This window comes from Odontesthes bonariensis, chromosome 17 (assembly GCF_027942865.1).
Source record: "Odontesthes bonariensis isolate fOdoBon6 chromosome 17, fOdoBon6.hap1, whole genome shotgun sequence".
Classification (NCBI taxonomy): domain Eukaryota; kingdom Metazoa; phylum Chordata; class Actinopteri; order Atheriniformes; family Atherinopsidae; genus Odontesthes; species Odontesthes bonariensis.
Genome location: NC_134522.1, coordinates 11,128,772 through 11,143,840, shown reverse-complemented (window position 1 = coordinate 11,143,840; position 15,069 = coordinate 11,128,772). Strand labels below are relative to the sequence as shown.

The window sequence follows — 15,069 nt, the reverse complement described above, 5'->3', positions numbered from 1 at the left end:
CAGGCGGCCCTCAGGAGACTAAGACTAAGGCCAGCTGAAGCTGTTGCATGCTGCTCTACTAAAGGCCTGAAAAGACTCCTGTCAACACACTGCGCCTTGCTGGCAATGGTGTTTGCGGTGAACATTTTCAAAAGAAATAACGACTGCCAGTCCAAAAACGAGAGACAAGAAATCTTACACCAAAGCACCTTTTCCTGAACAAAAATATTGAATCTGGCTGAACATCAGCTGAATATTCTGCCCGGGCAAATAGAAATAAATCAATATTGGCAGTTCCTTTAAGTCTGAGACTGTGATTACTCAAATAAATGGTCAAGTCTGATTAGAAGTGACATGATCTCTCATTTTAAAAATATCATATGACATCACTTACATGCAAGTAGCAGGCACTGGAAGAGATGACACAACTGTGACCAGAAGAGGGGTGACATGAACAAAAATGTCCATACCACATCTAAAGGCCTCCTCTTCATAGTGTTGTCACACATTTATAATTGAACTGTAAATACAAGTACTTTTACTTTGCAAAGTATGATTGTCCCTGTGTTGATACACTGCAGCCATTTAGTGACTGCTGATCGTGACGTTATTGCTCCAACTGCAAAGATCTATATCTATATTTTAAGTCAAATACTAGGGAAAACAGGGGCAAGCTTAAAAAACTACAGAAAGTTTGATTTTCTCTCACCTCTTCATTTTATCTTGCAGAGCTTTGAGGTGTCTCTGAATCTGAATGTGTCTCCCTTTAAGGACAGAGCAGTCAAACTGACCTTCACAGTTCCTTCCAGCACACACAACATTTTTCCTCCTCTTGCATTTAATTCCTGCCACGCTCTGACTCACTGAGTAGTAAAACATTTTTAACTGCAAACAGATTATATGTGCATGGCTCGTATCTACGCAGGCTGGACTTGGACTGGAAATAAAAGTGGAAGCCCAAAGTGACACAAAGAAAAAAGCAAGAAAAGGGCAGACATATGGAACCGCCATTACATCTGTTACTGTGTGAGACAATTAGCTTTGAGGAAAGGCATTTAGAGAGACTCTTCATCTTTAATAGGGCATGGGTTTAGAGTATATTTTCCAAAGCAAAATTTTATTATGTGATACAGCCTGCAATGTTTTACTGTTGCTGCTGAGAGACATAACATACTGAAGACTCTGCCTTAAAGGTGATGACAGACAGTAACAGAACGACTAAAATCATTCCTTGTATTTCTGTTCTTGTTAGTATTTGAACCTAACATGTTTTTATAATGTGTCTTAAAATGATGTTGTACACCTGAGATCATATAAAGGCGAATTTTATGGTAGAATATTATGAAACTTTACTTGGTGTCTCCATAGGTGGAGAATCGGGATCATCAGAGTAAGTGGTATTCTCCTCTCCAGCCAGTGGCATACTCTCTCCTCCCTCAAACATACCAGACACATTCACTGTGTATTTGGTATTAGCTCTGTAGAGCAAAAAGATTTTTTAGATCATATATTAGGGTATATTCAACAGAATTCAGGCAACGATGAAAATGAAATGAGAAATCTGTTTCAAGACACACCTGAGCTCCTCCAGCACCACAGTGTTGTCATAGGGACTGATCAGAAGTTCTCTCAGGTCGATATCATCCTCAACAGGGTGGAAAGAGACTTTATAGCCCTTAACATCACCAGGAGCATGGTCCCAGGTTACCCTGAAACTGGTTTTGGTGGGCTCCGAAGTCTGGAGATTTCTTGGAGCTTTGTAAGGTGACACTGGAGAGGAAAGAAATGCTCAGACTGACTTAGACTGACAAAGAAGAAAAATAACGGCTAATTTTACTGCAAGAGTTTATACTCAGTTAGCATGAGTTATTTATGGTTGTGATGAGGATGTGGTTGAGCCTGTCATGGTCAAATTTTTTCTTAACAGAAAAGGCAACATTTGCCGTGTCGAGAGTGATAGGTCAACGTACATGTTGTTCCTTCTCCTTGCCTTGCTTTGCCTTCTCCATCACGGTAGATTGGCAAAACGGTGATGTCGTAGGTGGTGAGGGCAGTGAGCTGTCTAAGCACAGTAACGGTTGTGCCACCTCGTACTTTGGTTGCAAGCTGGCGTCCTCCTGGCTGCGGTTTGTAATTAACACGATAGTTGAGTACATTTCCAGGTGCTGGTTGCCATGTCACTTTCATGCTCTTCTCTGTCTCATCCGAGACGACAATTACTCTGCCAGCGGCTGAGACTGCAAAGAAAGAAAAATATGAACAAATTTCAGAGAGGAGAAATGATGAATGAATGCTTTGAGTGAAAATGCAGACTTTGGGCTTTGTTCAGATTGGGATCTGTGCTAAATTTGCACTAAACCACCCATGTTTCCAATATACCATTGAAATTATATGCAGCGTAGCTTTGGTTCTGGTAAGTTACGTAAACAGTGACATGCTTGACTACTTTGCAGCCTTTCATTCGAAAATCTGCTCAGTTTCCACATGTGTGTGAATAAAACCGACTAACAAACTTCAAATTTCCAGACGTGCATATCAAAGAGGCACAAATTTACATGATTGATCGTGTTTAGTCAGTGGTGTTGGGAATGAGATTTAGATGTCTTTAGCAAACCCCATGGTTCCTATTTTTCCATCGTGTGTCGATAGAATGTTTTTTTTATTCTCAGAGCAAGGAAAAGCGAGTGTGAATTGAAAAAAAAAGTTTCAAGGAAAATATTCAGAATGCTCTACTTCAGAGTAAGGACTTTTATTAACGGAAAATAGCAACACGTCCAAGTCTGCCACTTGTGGCTCAGCCCAAAGAGACTTATGATTTATGTTAAGCACAAAAGATGAAAGCAAGAGATAGTAGTGCAAAGTAAAGGAAGGAGTTACTGAGGTTAACGGTTACGTCGACAAAGCTGGCACATTATTAAATTTGGTGTCTGTACCACCTTTCTAGCTTGCCAGAATCAATAAACACTAATGATGGTTGGAAATAATTTTCCTTGAGCACATTCCATTTCACTAACTGGTGGACGAATTCCTCCCAACTGGTGCAAAGTTTCCGTTCAATGTGCTTTTCTCATTCGTGCATGAGTGTAGTCTAAAAAGGGAGAGGCCAGTGTCTATCTGTTCTGTATCTCCCATGAAAACTCCGTGGAGGTGTCTGGGACATGACATCACCTCCACACTTATATATAACGTACATCCACAGCCTTTAAGATGTGCGTGTTAAGTCGCCATATTCTTTATGGCTCAGTCAAATCCCAGCAGCTATGACGTTATCTTTGAAGCAGAAATAACTGAACAGTAAGGGTCCCTACTTCTACATAAAACCCAAAATGGTACTTTTAGCTGAACAATTTCTGATTAGTTTTGAGTTCTTAAATGTATAGCTTAACATGACACATTACACATTACACAAAAAATGCCTTTACAGTATGAAAAGCCCTTTTCACTCTTAGGTTTTAAAATCATATGCTTAAGTGTTACACGAGACAAAAAGTTTGCTTTTTTTGATTCGTGGTACAATTTATGGTAACACACATAGTGGCCGGCAGTAAGGTAATCCAGTCAATGAAGAGATGTTAGAAAATTGAGAAAAAGGGAAAATAAAAGAGACTAGGAAGAAAGAAAGCAGAATATACCAAGAAAAACGGATTTAGAATAACTTACCATCTGTGGTTTCCTCTCCAACCAATGGCTGGCCTTCTCCGTGGCCATAGCCGGCAAAGACAGACACCTGATAACGTGTCTCTGGGGTGAGACCCTCTAGAACTGTAGTGGTGGTGTCCCCTTGTATTGTCTTCTCCCCAGCCTCATCACTGAACTGAGACTTCCACTTGATCCGGTACTGGCGAACTTTACCCGGAGCAGCAGTCCAAGATACCCCAAAACTGGTGTCAGTCACATCTTTGGTCACCAAGTCTCTGGGTGAACCAAGCTCTGTGGGTAAAATAAAAGCGACAGTATAACACAAAGTTATAGATCAGCCAGTGCATAATAAATATATAAACAAAAACGTAAGTAGAGCACAATTTTACTTTGGTAACCTAAACACTTTTCCCAGGATTTTCCTTGCTTTGATTCAAATCAATGCGTAACAGCTGGTGTAAGGTGGTGGAGTTGGTAGCAAGGTATAAAATGCTTTCGGTCTTTCCAGCCCAGAAATAGTCCTGTCCAGCTGTTGCTGATTCCCAATGTAGATGTATGGAGATTTGAGGAAATGAGCGAGACAACCCCAGCGATAAACCATGAACAGTCACTCATTTGCCTCTGCTTTAATCCCTCAGGATCTGTTTGACTCTTGGAAAAAAAAATTCTGCAAAACTAATCACAAATCACATATCCTCATATATCCTCAGCAGCACTTTAATTTTCCATAGAAACAGAGGAAATCAGATCCACAAAAGTGTGTTTTTTACAGCTACAGATGTTGCGCTCTTCTTTTCTATCCTTGACTCACTTTTCCAAGGGGACCTTTGTGAAGGAAGAAAGACAAGGAAATGCAGAGGAGGGAATTTTGTGGTGGTGTTTCATGACAACTGGCCAGCACATGCTTGGCTGAGAGGGATACCCACGTTGAGGTGGACTCTATGGTCTGGTTGTCATATAGTGGTGGATCTACCACTCGACCTTGGGCTGCCTCCCACGCAACCTCTGAAATCCTGATCCTCATTCAAGCTCCTGAACTCCTACATGCCAGTAGCTAATGACAATATAATCACCGGCATAGCAGAACCTTGCAGCAGGGTGCAAGCACAATGCCCTATACAGCACAAATCTTTTACAAATGACATACATGATGTTCTTGAAATAATCTTAAGTTACAAGATAGCAACAGTATCCTGTCTGTCACCCTAGGAGTCTTTCTCAGAATCCACCCACTCCTCCTGGAAATTGATCTGACAAAATATAACAGCAGCAGGGGTGGTTGCCAAGCCGAGCGATCTACACCTTGAGAGCAGAGGCCACCGATCGGGAGTAATTGCCAAGGCCACAAACTAGTGAAGAGTTCCCAGTTTTGGAGAATCATGAAAACAGTGTGGGTCTAGTACAAAAACTTACATAATCCCATCAAAAGATTTATCATTGCCAGGCAGAAAAAAGCGGATGAACTGGACTTTGACTTGACTGACTTTTCTGGCCGTGCGTGAACCAAGGGGTGAAAAGATCTCAAGATAATGACTTCTGCAGACAGCGGCTCACTTTTTGTCAGTGCTTGCAGACAAGCTACAGAGAAGGGGGCCACTCCAAAAGCCAAGGCACGCATACATGAAACACATGGTCCACAGACGTGCAAAAGCTTCACAGCCAAGCAGTAAATATTCATTCATTATTTGTCATTTTTCAATTGTGTTTGTTTACAAAAAATTTTTTTAACATCTTGTTTAATTGTTTACAGCTGTAGATATCAAATAGCAACCTATATGCAACGCTCTACACTTCAGATTAAGATTAAGGAGCTCATATACACATGAAAGCCTCGCCCAGGTGTCTAATAAACAACATATGAGACAAAGATCATTCTTTGTTGGGCATGTGATGGCATAGACTTCACATCTTCAGCCAAAGACAAAGAAACTAAATGAGTGAAAACGAAACACGAAGCTCAACCATTCTACCAACAATGTCCTGATATCCAAAAAGACTGTTTTCTACCTTTTCTTTATGCAGTAATAACTATGCTTATTTATTTAGTTGAGTGATTGAGCTAAGCTCTGACTTATGCAGTCTTACTTTCTCTGTAAAACCCTTTAAAATTGCTCCATAAAACACATCAGTACATCTCAGCCCAAGCACCTGGCTTAAAATTTCCGTTACCTTATTTTCCTTCATTCTCAAATACATGAGCTACATGAGCTACAACATTAAGTGTTCAGCCGCTGTCAGCAAAGGTTGTCTCTCCGTGGCCATTTACCTCAAATGACCTTTAGAGAGATAAAGGAAATCAATCTGGCAATCACACTGACTGAATCCCACCACCTGGTGCTGAGTAAAAGCTGCCAAAGCCATCAATTTAAGAGGAAATCAAAAAGACAATAAACAGAACCTGTGTCACATGTGAGAACATTTGAGGTGTCATGCAAGTAGTTAAGTACTTTGCAAAGTGGCTACTCTTGCTGCACCTCGAGTTGAACATAGGCCCTAATAATTATGGAATAAGCTTTTGATTCACCAGGAAACCCTGAGGCATTGCAGTTCACATTTTGAAGTACCATTCTTTCCTCTCATCCTCCCCCTCTGTTGCTGCCTCTGCCTGTTCTTTGCCCCACCCCTGAGGAAGATGAACAGTTTTCCCAGAAACGAGACAGACAACCTTCAAGGTACTCTTATGTAACTTCTTCCACAGGCTGAATAATACTCCCTCTTCTCAAATAAATAATTTTCCCATGTTTGTGCAATATTCACATTTGGGTGGTTCATCCAAGCATTCCCTGTGACACTGTCTCTGTGCTCCTGCTGAGTTAAGGCTTCTGTGTTGGCTAGCATCCCTGTTAGCCACAAGGGAGGCTTTTGTGCAAGGCACTCTCTTCCAGTTCTTGCCTACGAGGACTTCACAGAGTGGGTCACTCAAAAAAAGTGGCACTCAGAACAATGAGGTCATTGTTGTGGCATGCTCGCGTCATGACAGCTGTACAGAGATTGAGCTTTTTCCTGTGGGGGTGTGTGGCAGATGACAACACAGATTTGACCTGCAGAAACTTATTCTGTAATCAAAGGGCAGGCCACTGTGGGAACAAGGGAAAAAAAGAAACCTTTCTGAAAGAAAATCCTCTTTCTATAACCAAAATGTTAACATTCATTTTTGTAGAAAAATATGCATGTTTCTACAGAACACAAAAATGAATTGAAGCCACTTCATTCAACATTTACTGTACTTTGTGATCAGTAGTATATTCCTATTCATTTCAGATGTGCAGCACAAAAGACTTCACAACTGTCAGCAATGCAAAAATGCAACATTAAAGAACATAAACTCCACTTTATATACCACATCCAACAGAATTTCTTTCATATGTGCATGAGCCTAAACTGATTTCAGAGAGGGGTCCAATTTAGTTAAAGCAAAGCTTGGGCATGATTAAAGACAGTTACTAGGCTCTCTTCATGTTGGCACTCTTAAGTGATGAATGAAACACAATTCCACTTTTTCTTATAACTGCAAAGTCAGTATCTGATCTTTAAGCACCCAAAGAAAGAACACATAATTGAAACCATCCAAGCCTGTTCTCTCTTCTACTCCTTTTTGGACACTTGGGCCCAAACAATGCACTCTACCTTACTACAAGCATGTTATCCATTGTTGTGCCAAGCAGGAGATTTTATTGTATATCCAAATTCAGAAGCTAATATAGGCAATTTAGTCCAGGATTGCTTCGTCAAGTTATGTCCTTGCACCTTGCTGGAACAATTCTTTATACAAAGTTTACCGGCTTTAAAGACAAAGGTGGGATTGAAAAAAAAATAAAAAATCTGTGGCATTCTCCTCTGCCAGACAAGGAGACTTTGTTGTTGACCACCCAGACCTCACTCCTTCTCTCCTCTTTGACTTCCTTCCCTGTGATGTGACTATAACAATCTTTCTGCTCTGTCTGAAACCAACAGAAGACCAGACCTTTGTGGTGTGTTCTACAATATAGTCTACAGCTGGCCTACAGCTGCTGACTGCTGAGTTATGTAAGACAAGCTAAACCGAGAGCCAATAATGGGCGATTATTTACAGATGAAGCGAAACATTATCTGGGACTGATAACAAAAATATCCCCAATTTATCATTCAAGCCATTGAAAAGCAGTAAATCATAGGTCCCAGACAGGCCATGGTGTAAAGGTATTACCATGCTGGCATATGGCTCTCAAAGTCTGTTCCAAGCCATTCCATACGTTTTCGAAGTTTACAAGCATTCCACACCCACTTCCATCTCGCTGCCTTCATGGGCGGCAAACCTACCCAAACTGACTGTCTGTGCCAAAGGAATTTTATCAAGTGTCATGTTCTCTCTTCTCTTCACCAACCTCAAAGTTAAAACACATCTTTGTAATTCTGTTGTAGTAACCATTTAGAGATCCCAGATGCTGCATTCTTGTGGCATCAAACAGAGAGATGAATGCCATTTTAATCCAAGCAGGGCATCGGAAAGCTGTACATACTAAACAAAATCTCACAAACTGGTCATGTTTTAATCCTTCGGGTTTCTTGAGAAGTAGCAGAACTTCATAATGCATTTTTCCCTCATCGTCACAAGTGTGACGAAGCATCGACCACAGAAATAAACCAACCATACTTCAAAGATTTCAAACTGGACTTGAGCTATGTGACGTTCCTCCTTACCTTCTAACGTGGTTCCTGTACCCAGGAGAGGATCACCCAAACCGGTGGAATAGCGTGCAGTAACAAACAGCTCATATTCAGTGGCTGGTTTGAGGTTCTTCAGCACAGCCTGGGTCAATTCTCCCTTGACGGATATCTCCTTCCTCTCGCCTCCCTCAGCAGGTTTAAAGGCAATGCGGTACTGAAGGACATTTCCTGGAGCGGCCTTCCATGCCAGCTTCATTGTAGAAATGGTCTCATCAAAGACACGAAGGTCACGAGGAGAGCCACGTACTAAAAGTAAACCAAAATAATTAAGAAAACTAATTAATATTCATCAAACAGAACTGCTAGTTTCACAAAATTTCCTAATGACGAAAAATTTCTTGACTTACCTTCCTTAGTGGTACCATCTACCAGCATCTCGCCTCCTATGCCAGTTGCATACTCAGCAGACACAGACACACGGTAGGTGGTAACAGGGAAGAGTTCCTGGAGAATTATGGTAGTCTCTGTTCCAATGGTTTGGGCCTCCAGTATTTCTCCTGTGCCACTTAGTGGAACATAGGACAGTCGGTACCTGACCACCGAACCTGGAGCAGCTTGCCATGAAACCCTAAAACTGTTTGTTGTCTCCTCTGTGACTCGTAGATTTCGTACAGTCCCTTGCTCTGAAAGGGTTAGAATATAATAAATTCAAAATTTACTCTATATTCAATTGAGTCATGTCAAATCTAAGTGAATTTCTTACCTTCAAGAGTGGTTTCTTCACCAGTCAAAGGGAAACTGTCTCCTTTTTCATACTGAGCATAGACGTTGACTTCATAGGCGGTGACGGGATAAAGATGGGGAAGAACAGCTGTGGTGGTATCTCCAGGCACTGCCAGGGAAATATAGTCTCCAGTCGTGTCTTCTGCCTTGCGGAAACGCACCAAGTAAGACAAAACACTGGCAGCAGGGGCTGTCCAGGTGGCCCGGAAGCTTCGGGAGGTGATCTCAGAGAACTGCAAGTCTCTAGGTGGAAGCAGGTCTGAGAATGAAAGATTACTTTTTGAGAACTGTGTGTAAAGGGAAGTGCACAGGGTCAAATCACGTAAAAAAGTTTTTAAATTGCACCTTACATCTTCTGTTAAATGAATAGCTCTAATTATCTTTTTGTTAAAAGCAAAACCAGTGAAGTGGGTGGAGTTTCGCACTGTAACATAGTGTCAAACAAGCCCAGGTCCAAACCAGGTTTAAACCCAGAGTGGCTTTTTGAACAAAAAGTATGACTGAGTAGAAATAGCACCATCAGTTTTGTATCATGATTTGCTCTTTGCCATTACATCTACACCTTTAATCTGACTGGGACACACAGATGGCACAGTATCTGATAAAGCATAACACTTTTTAGCATGAAGGTGTAAACACATAATCATTCAAGGGAAATTATAACGGGTGAAAAGAAATTAAGCGACTATAATGAGGATGTACAAGATATTCTTGATTCTTCTCCTACTTACTTCTCTTTTTTATTTTCAGCAGCTCCTGTTCAATCCTCAGACAGATGGACTGAGTCAGCTCCTTGGAAATCCTCTGGAAGGCATCGAAGTCCTCTACCTCAAAAACATGACTATCTGATGGTGGATTAGCAATGGCCTCCAGCTCCGACCTCACTGCATCTTTCACACCAACAGCAAAGATCTCCACATCAGCATTCCTCAAGTTGGTGGCAGCGTCCTTGAACGAGTCCGAAGACTTTCCATCCGTGATCAGGACCATGACGCGGGGGACATTCTCTCTCGCTCCTCGAACTGGAATGAAGATCTTCTCCCTGACATAGGTCATGGCCTTTCCTGTATTTGTGGAACCACCACGGTAGGGGAAGGTGCGCACAGCTTTGACGACAGTATTGATGTCATGATGGGTGTTGAGGGCAAACTCGGTGTATGGATCACGACTGTACTGGACCAAGCTGATCTGGACTTTGTTGGCGCCAATGTCAAAGGAATTGACTAGAACCTCCAGGAAGGCACGGACTTTGGCAAAATTTTGTAATCCAATACTGTATGAGCCATCAACCAATAGGACCACATCAGCCTGCACATCCACTCCAAGAGAGCACTCTTGAAAAAGATGGGAGATCATGGATTACTCAAAAATGAAACATTGTCTACAGTGACTCCCAGAAACGATAGGTATACTGATTCAAAATAAGAAAGCACCTTACCTGTTGACACCTTCACAGGCTGGGTCTTTGCTAGATCCAAGACGGGTTCACTGGGAGTCAGACCTTTGAGAGCGAACAAGCTGATCTCATACTCAGTCTCTGGGGAAAGGTCACGTACATTGATTGACGTCTGTGTGGGTCCAATGTACAGCTCTTGGCGCTTCATTCCAGGTACCATAGGAATAAGGGTGAGCTTGTAACCTGTGATTTCACCCAATGATGCATCCCACATCACCCTCATTGACTTAGATGCAATTTCTGTTACTTGCAGGTTAAAGGCAGGCTCCACCACTGAAAAAAAAACAAGATAAAAGAAAAAGATTTGTAGGAGAATGAGAAAGTTCAGATTATGGCTGGGGGTTGAAAATTACACCTCCATATGCACATTAGATCAACATCTTGTGACTTACTTTCTTCCCCACTGACCAGAGAGCTGAGCTGCTCATCAACACCAGAGCATACTTCTGTGATGATCTTTTTCTGTACCTCTTGGATCAGGTCAAAGTTGGGCACATTGTACACATGTTTGCTGTGAGGTGTGGAGGCAATTTCCCTGAGCTCATCCTCATCTGCTCCTTTGATACCTGAGCGGAAAAATGTACAACAACACCAATAACTCATGCATTCTTACTGTCTGCTTTGCAGATGTGATGAAATGTTGGTGGTTTTGGAGTGTTGCTTATGTTAGGAAAAAGAAACATAATTTGACTTTTTTTTGAGGCGAATATGAATCTTAAGATGAACAATCAATGGAAAATCAAACTGTTTCCAAGAACAGGCAGACGTTCACATGGGAAAGCACAACTGAACAAAACACTGAGTAATAAAACATACCTAGGACAAAAATTTCCACTCCAATGTTCCTAAGTCTTTTAGCATACTCCTCCACTGGGTCCTGGGATTTTCCATCAGTGATGATCATGGCTACCTTTGGAAAACCTTTCCTTGATCCAGCAGCCTCAGTGAAGATGTTTTTCAGAAGGTAATCTATGGCATCACCTTAAAAAAAGAAGTGTGCATGTATATTCAAATAATTTGCATCTATATCTAGACATTAAAAAATGAATGACAATCCATTTCAGTATCTTACCAGTCATGGTATTCCCTCCTTTGTATGGCAATGTGTTGATGGCCTGGAGCAGTTCACCTCTTCTGGTGTAACTAGTGAGGGGGAACTCTGTGCGTGTGTCTGTGCTGTACTGAACCACAGCCACGCGGGTCTTGTCCTCGCCAATATCAAAGGCCCCTGCTAGTGCAGCGATGAAACTACGAATGTGTTGAAAGTTTTCCCGGCCCACACTCCATGAACCATCCACCAGAAAAACCAAATCTGCTAATGCACTGACGGAACACTCTGGGGAAACACAGCGGAGATATATGGCAGTCAGTTGAAAGCAGGAACATTTAGAAATTATCTAACATAGATTGACTGATATATTAGAAACATTCACAAAACGGTTAAACTAGTGGATAATGATGGGTGTAAAGACTCAAAATAGAGAAAACCACATCCTTTGTAAATCAATTTTCAATCCAAAAAAGTGTCAATAAAGGTGTGGTAGCAACTTGGTCTCGGAACAATATGTTATGTTGGCCCATTTCTAAATAAAATAAAATCCTTGACAGTTAGTTGGACGACTAAGAGATGCATTCAGACATCAAAGGAAACTTTAACCGATGCCAAACAGTGGGCTGGTATTGTTTTTCCAACAGACGGAGGCAGAATTTGGCTTAATAGACTAAACATTCAGCAGAGGTTCCACCATCAATGTTCATTTTTCTACATTAAAATCCACAGGGTTTTAAATCATGAATGAAATTTTCTGGAACATTTAAAATGACTCTATTGAAAAAGTTGGCAGGGCTTATGTGGATGGACTTTAATCCTCCTTCCCCCTGGTCTCATTGACTCTAAATTCTATTCCCCATATCTCATAAACCACATTCTCGATGAGACATTTTTTGGTGAATTTAAGTGGTTGTGAAAGACTTTCTACATGCTGAACATGATATATGAATATGAAAGTGGGGTTACAGTTTCTGATCAGCAGGTTGGGGAAAACAGCATATTTTTCAGTCACTCACAACAGATTTCAAACTCACCATAATTTGAACAGGTGATGTCTAAATAAGATTTTTCAACAGTTAAGAGTGTCAAAGTGAATAGTTCATTGGTTAAAAACAGTCTCCTGCACCTCATCACTCCATGACACATAACAGAGCAATTGTTTCACAGCTTCAAGGCTTCCTTTCCAACTTTCTTAATGTGCCCACTAGTTTAATACTCACTGATTGCATCTGATGGTGGCCTCCTGACTCGTCCACTGGTGTTACTGGACTGGACTGAAACACAGGAAACACTTGATGAGTTAGCACCGCACACTGCCACCACTGATTCACTGTGTACTTTTTCACAGAGGAAAAAGGCAAGAAAATCAACACATCATAAAAGCTGGTCCGCAGGATCAAAAACACATGCGTGCAAACTCAAAGTGTTGTGCTTCGTTAGTTATGAACAGTGAACAACACTAGAAAGGAAACAGATGTGATTTCCTGCTACTTTCTGACAGCCTCCGTGGCTAAATGGTAAATGGTATCCATTAACTATTTTCATATTTCTCTGATTAATGTAGCCATCAACAAAATGATTTTCATTTCTGATGTTCCACTGATACATTTGATAAACACATAAGTCCATAATAACATACAAAACACATAGAAATTCCTGAATTAAAAGCAATACTTTTTTACACTCTGGCCTTTTTACAAAAGAAAATATTTAATGGCACACTGCTGAAGATAAGTATGAACTGCTAAAGCTGCTTTTAAAATAGTGCATATGGTTTAAAGTTATAAGTGAAAATGCACTGAGAAGGGCATTTACTTACTAGTCAGTTGTCCAAACATGGGGATACTCTCCTCTGAACCAAAATAGGAGTTTATTGACACTGAATAGTCCAAGTCAGGTGTCAAATTAGTGATTGAGGTTGTAGTAGAGTATGCATCAAGCGTAAAATCTCTGACTGGTTCATCTAGGAAGAAGAAAACTAGGAGTTACAAGGTTGTTGGAGAGCACTGTGTGTTTAAACTGTGTGCATGTGTATTACTAGCTCGGCGACTAAAATTATACTTACCTGCGTCTGATACAACTTGTATTCTGAAGCCATCTATCCTTGACGAGGGTCTTACCCATGACATTTCCACTGTGTTCTCATTTAGAATTTTAAATTTTAAGTCTGAGGGTGGTTCCACTGCAAATAAGACATGAAACACTGTTAAATCCCAACACACAAAAACAAAATGTGTATGAATGTGGTTGTATCTATGATCACATTAAAGTAAGGCATATTTCATCAAGCATTCATATTAATCCCAACAACAAACACTTCATGACTGAAGTGGACTTGTTCGTTGTTGGTGGCAGACACACAGCACTGACGTCCATTTGTGAGGGTAAAGGGTAAGGAACACGTGACAACATTGAAAAAGTGTGAGAAGCCATTTTGGAGCAAAATGGCACTTGTTTGAGTTGCCCAACCGAGATGGCCAGCAACTCAAGCACTGGCATACACATCAGGTGCACAACTCCACACAAACTCTACCAAAGTGCAAACACTGAGTGAACCATCCAACACATGCTAAGTGCAGTCATTACATGGCATGCCCCGACCACGAACTAAACTCCTTCATGGTGGAATTGAGCTCAGTATTACAAAAACACAACAGTGACTTCATTCTCAAGTTACTGATTATACAATGGAATCAAGGTTGCCATATAGTTACTGAGGTAACTCTTGACAGAACTGAACACCATATGTTATATATACATTGTATATAAACATATTTCAAAGACAAAAAGTGGTTTGTTGTTCATTTGGTTAAAACACTTTGCACAAGTGAGTGGCACACATCCATTGCAAACCTTTTAAAAAGAATACACAATTTGTCGCCGGAGACTCTTGTGTACTTTTTCACTGGCAGCATAATGCATGAGAAGGCATGAGAGAACAAGACTTCTTTAGGCAATCAAATGTTCGATAACAGAGAAAGGGTGTACATTGAATTAAGTACAAGACCACGCGCCATTACATTCAGCTGACTTGATCACAGCGTCATGCATCATGTACATGAGAAAGTTGTTTGACTCAACAACTTTGTCTGACTGGACAATAAATAGTTTTCCATGTACAGTGGGGACCACACAGACAGAGATGACAAACGTATTTTAAAATGATATTCTGTCTTAGATTTTTTTTAGGTGATTAGCAAAGGAAATAGATCATGTTAAGATGAGTATGTGAACCTTAAGAAGAAATAATATGCGTGCATCAAAGTATTGTAGTTTCCTGTTGTTATCAGTATTAGCTGATAACTTGTGAGTAAATCTCCCAAATTAGGCTACTCTTAAGTAATAGAACTATAATCTTGACATGTCACATGCAGCTTTAAAAGGTTTATTAGACATAATAGAACATTAACACTCATGAAATTAATGTTATGTTAATATTCAAGGTGTTAATGAGGTTAGTATATTTTGCATTTCCTTGTAGTTTTTATCCAAGGATTCCTTTATCCACAGTGAT

At 40.7% G+C, this 15,069-nt stretch overlaps 1 protein-coding gene across 4 annotated transcripts in view; it reads right to left on the bottom strand.

Annotated features, from left to right (window-relative positions):
• col12a1a (collagen, type XII, alpha 1a) overlaps positions 1-15,069 on the bottom strand; it is a 52,382-nt gene that overhangs the window by 33,589 nt on the left and 3,724 nt on the right. For 3 of the 4 annotated variants that reach the window (XM_075448814.1, XM_075448812.1, XM_075448813.1), the window contains exons 3-17: positions 13,621-13,737; positions 13,375-13,518; positions 12,776-12,829; positions 11,577-11,840; positions 11,321-11,485; positions 10,897-11,070; positions 10,487-10,777; positions 9,780-10,382; positions 9,029-9,307; positions 8,673-8,948; positions 8,299-8,571; positions 3,640-3,909; positions 1,950-2,216; positions 1,557-1,749; positions 1,333-1,457 (exon numbers count right to left, since the gene is read on the bottom strand). The exons of the other annotated variant lie outside the window; for it this stretch is intronic. In XM_075448814.1, the coding sequence (XP_075304929.1) occupies positions 1,333-1,457; positions 1,557-1,749; positions 1,950-2,216; positions 3,640-3,909; positions 8,299-8,571; positions 8,673-8,948; positions 9,029-9,307; positions 9,780-10,382; positions 10,487-10,777; positions 10,897-11,070; positions 11,321-11,485; positions 11,577-11,840; positions 12,776-12,829; positions 13,375-13,518; positions 13,621-13,737 (3,495 nt within the window). The remainder of the gene's footprint in view (positions 1-1,332; positions 1,458-1,556; positions 1,750-1,949; positions 2,217-3,639; positions 3,910-8,298; positions 8,572-8,672; positions 8,949-9,028; positions 9,308-9,779; positions 10,383-10,486; positions 10,778-10,896; positions 11,071-11,320; positions 11,486-11,576; positions 11,841-12,775; positions 12,830-13,374; positions 13,519-13,620; positions 13,738-15,069) is intronic. 4 annotated transcript variants of the gene reach the window in all.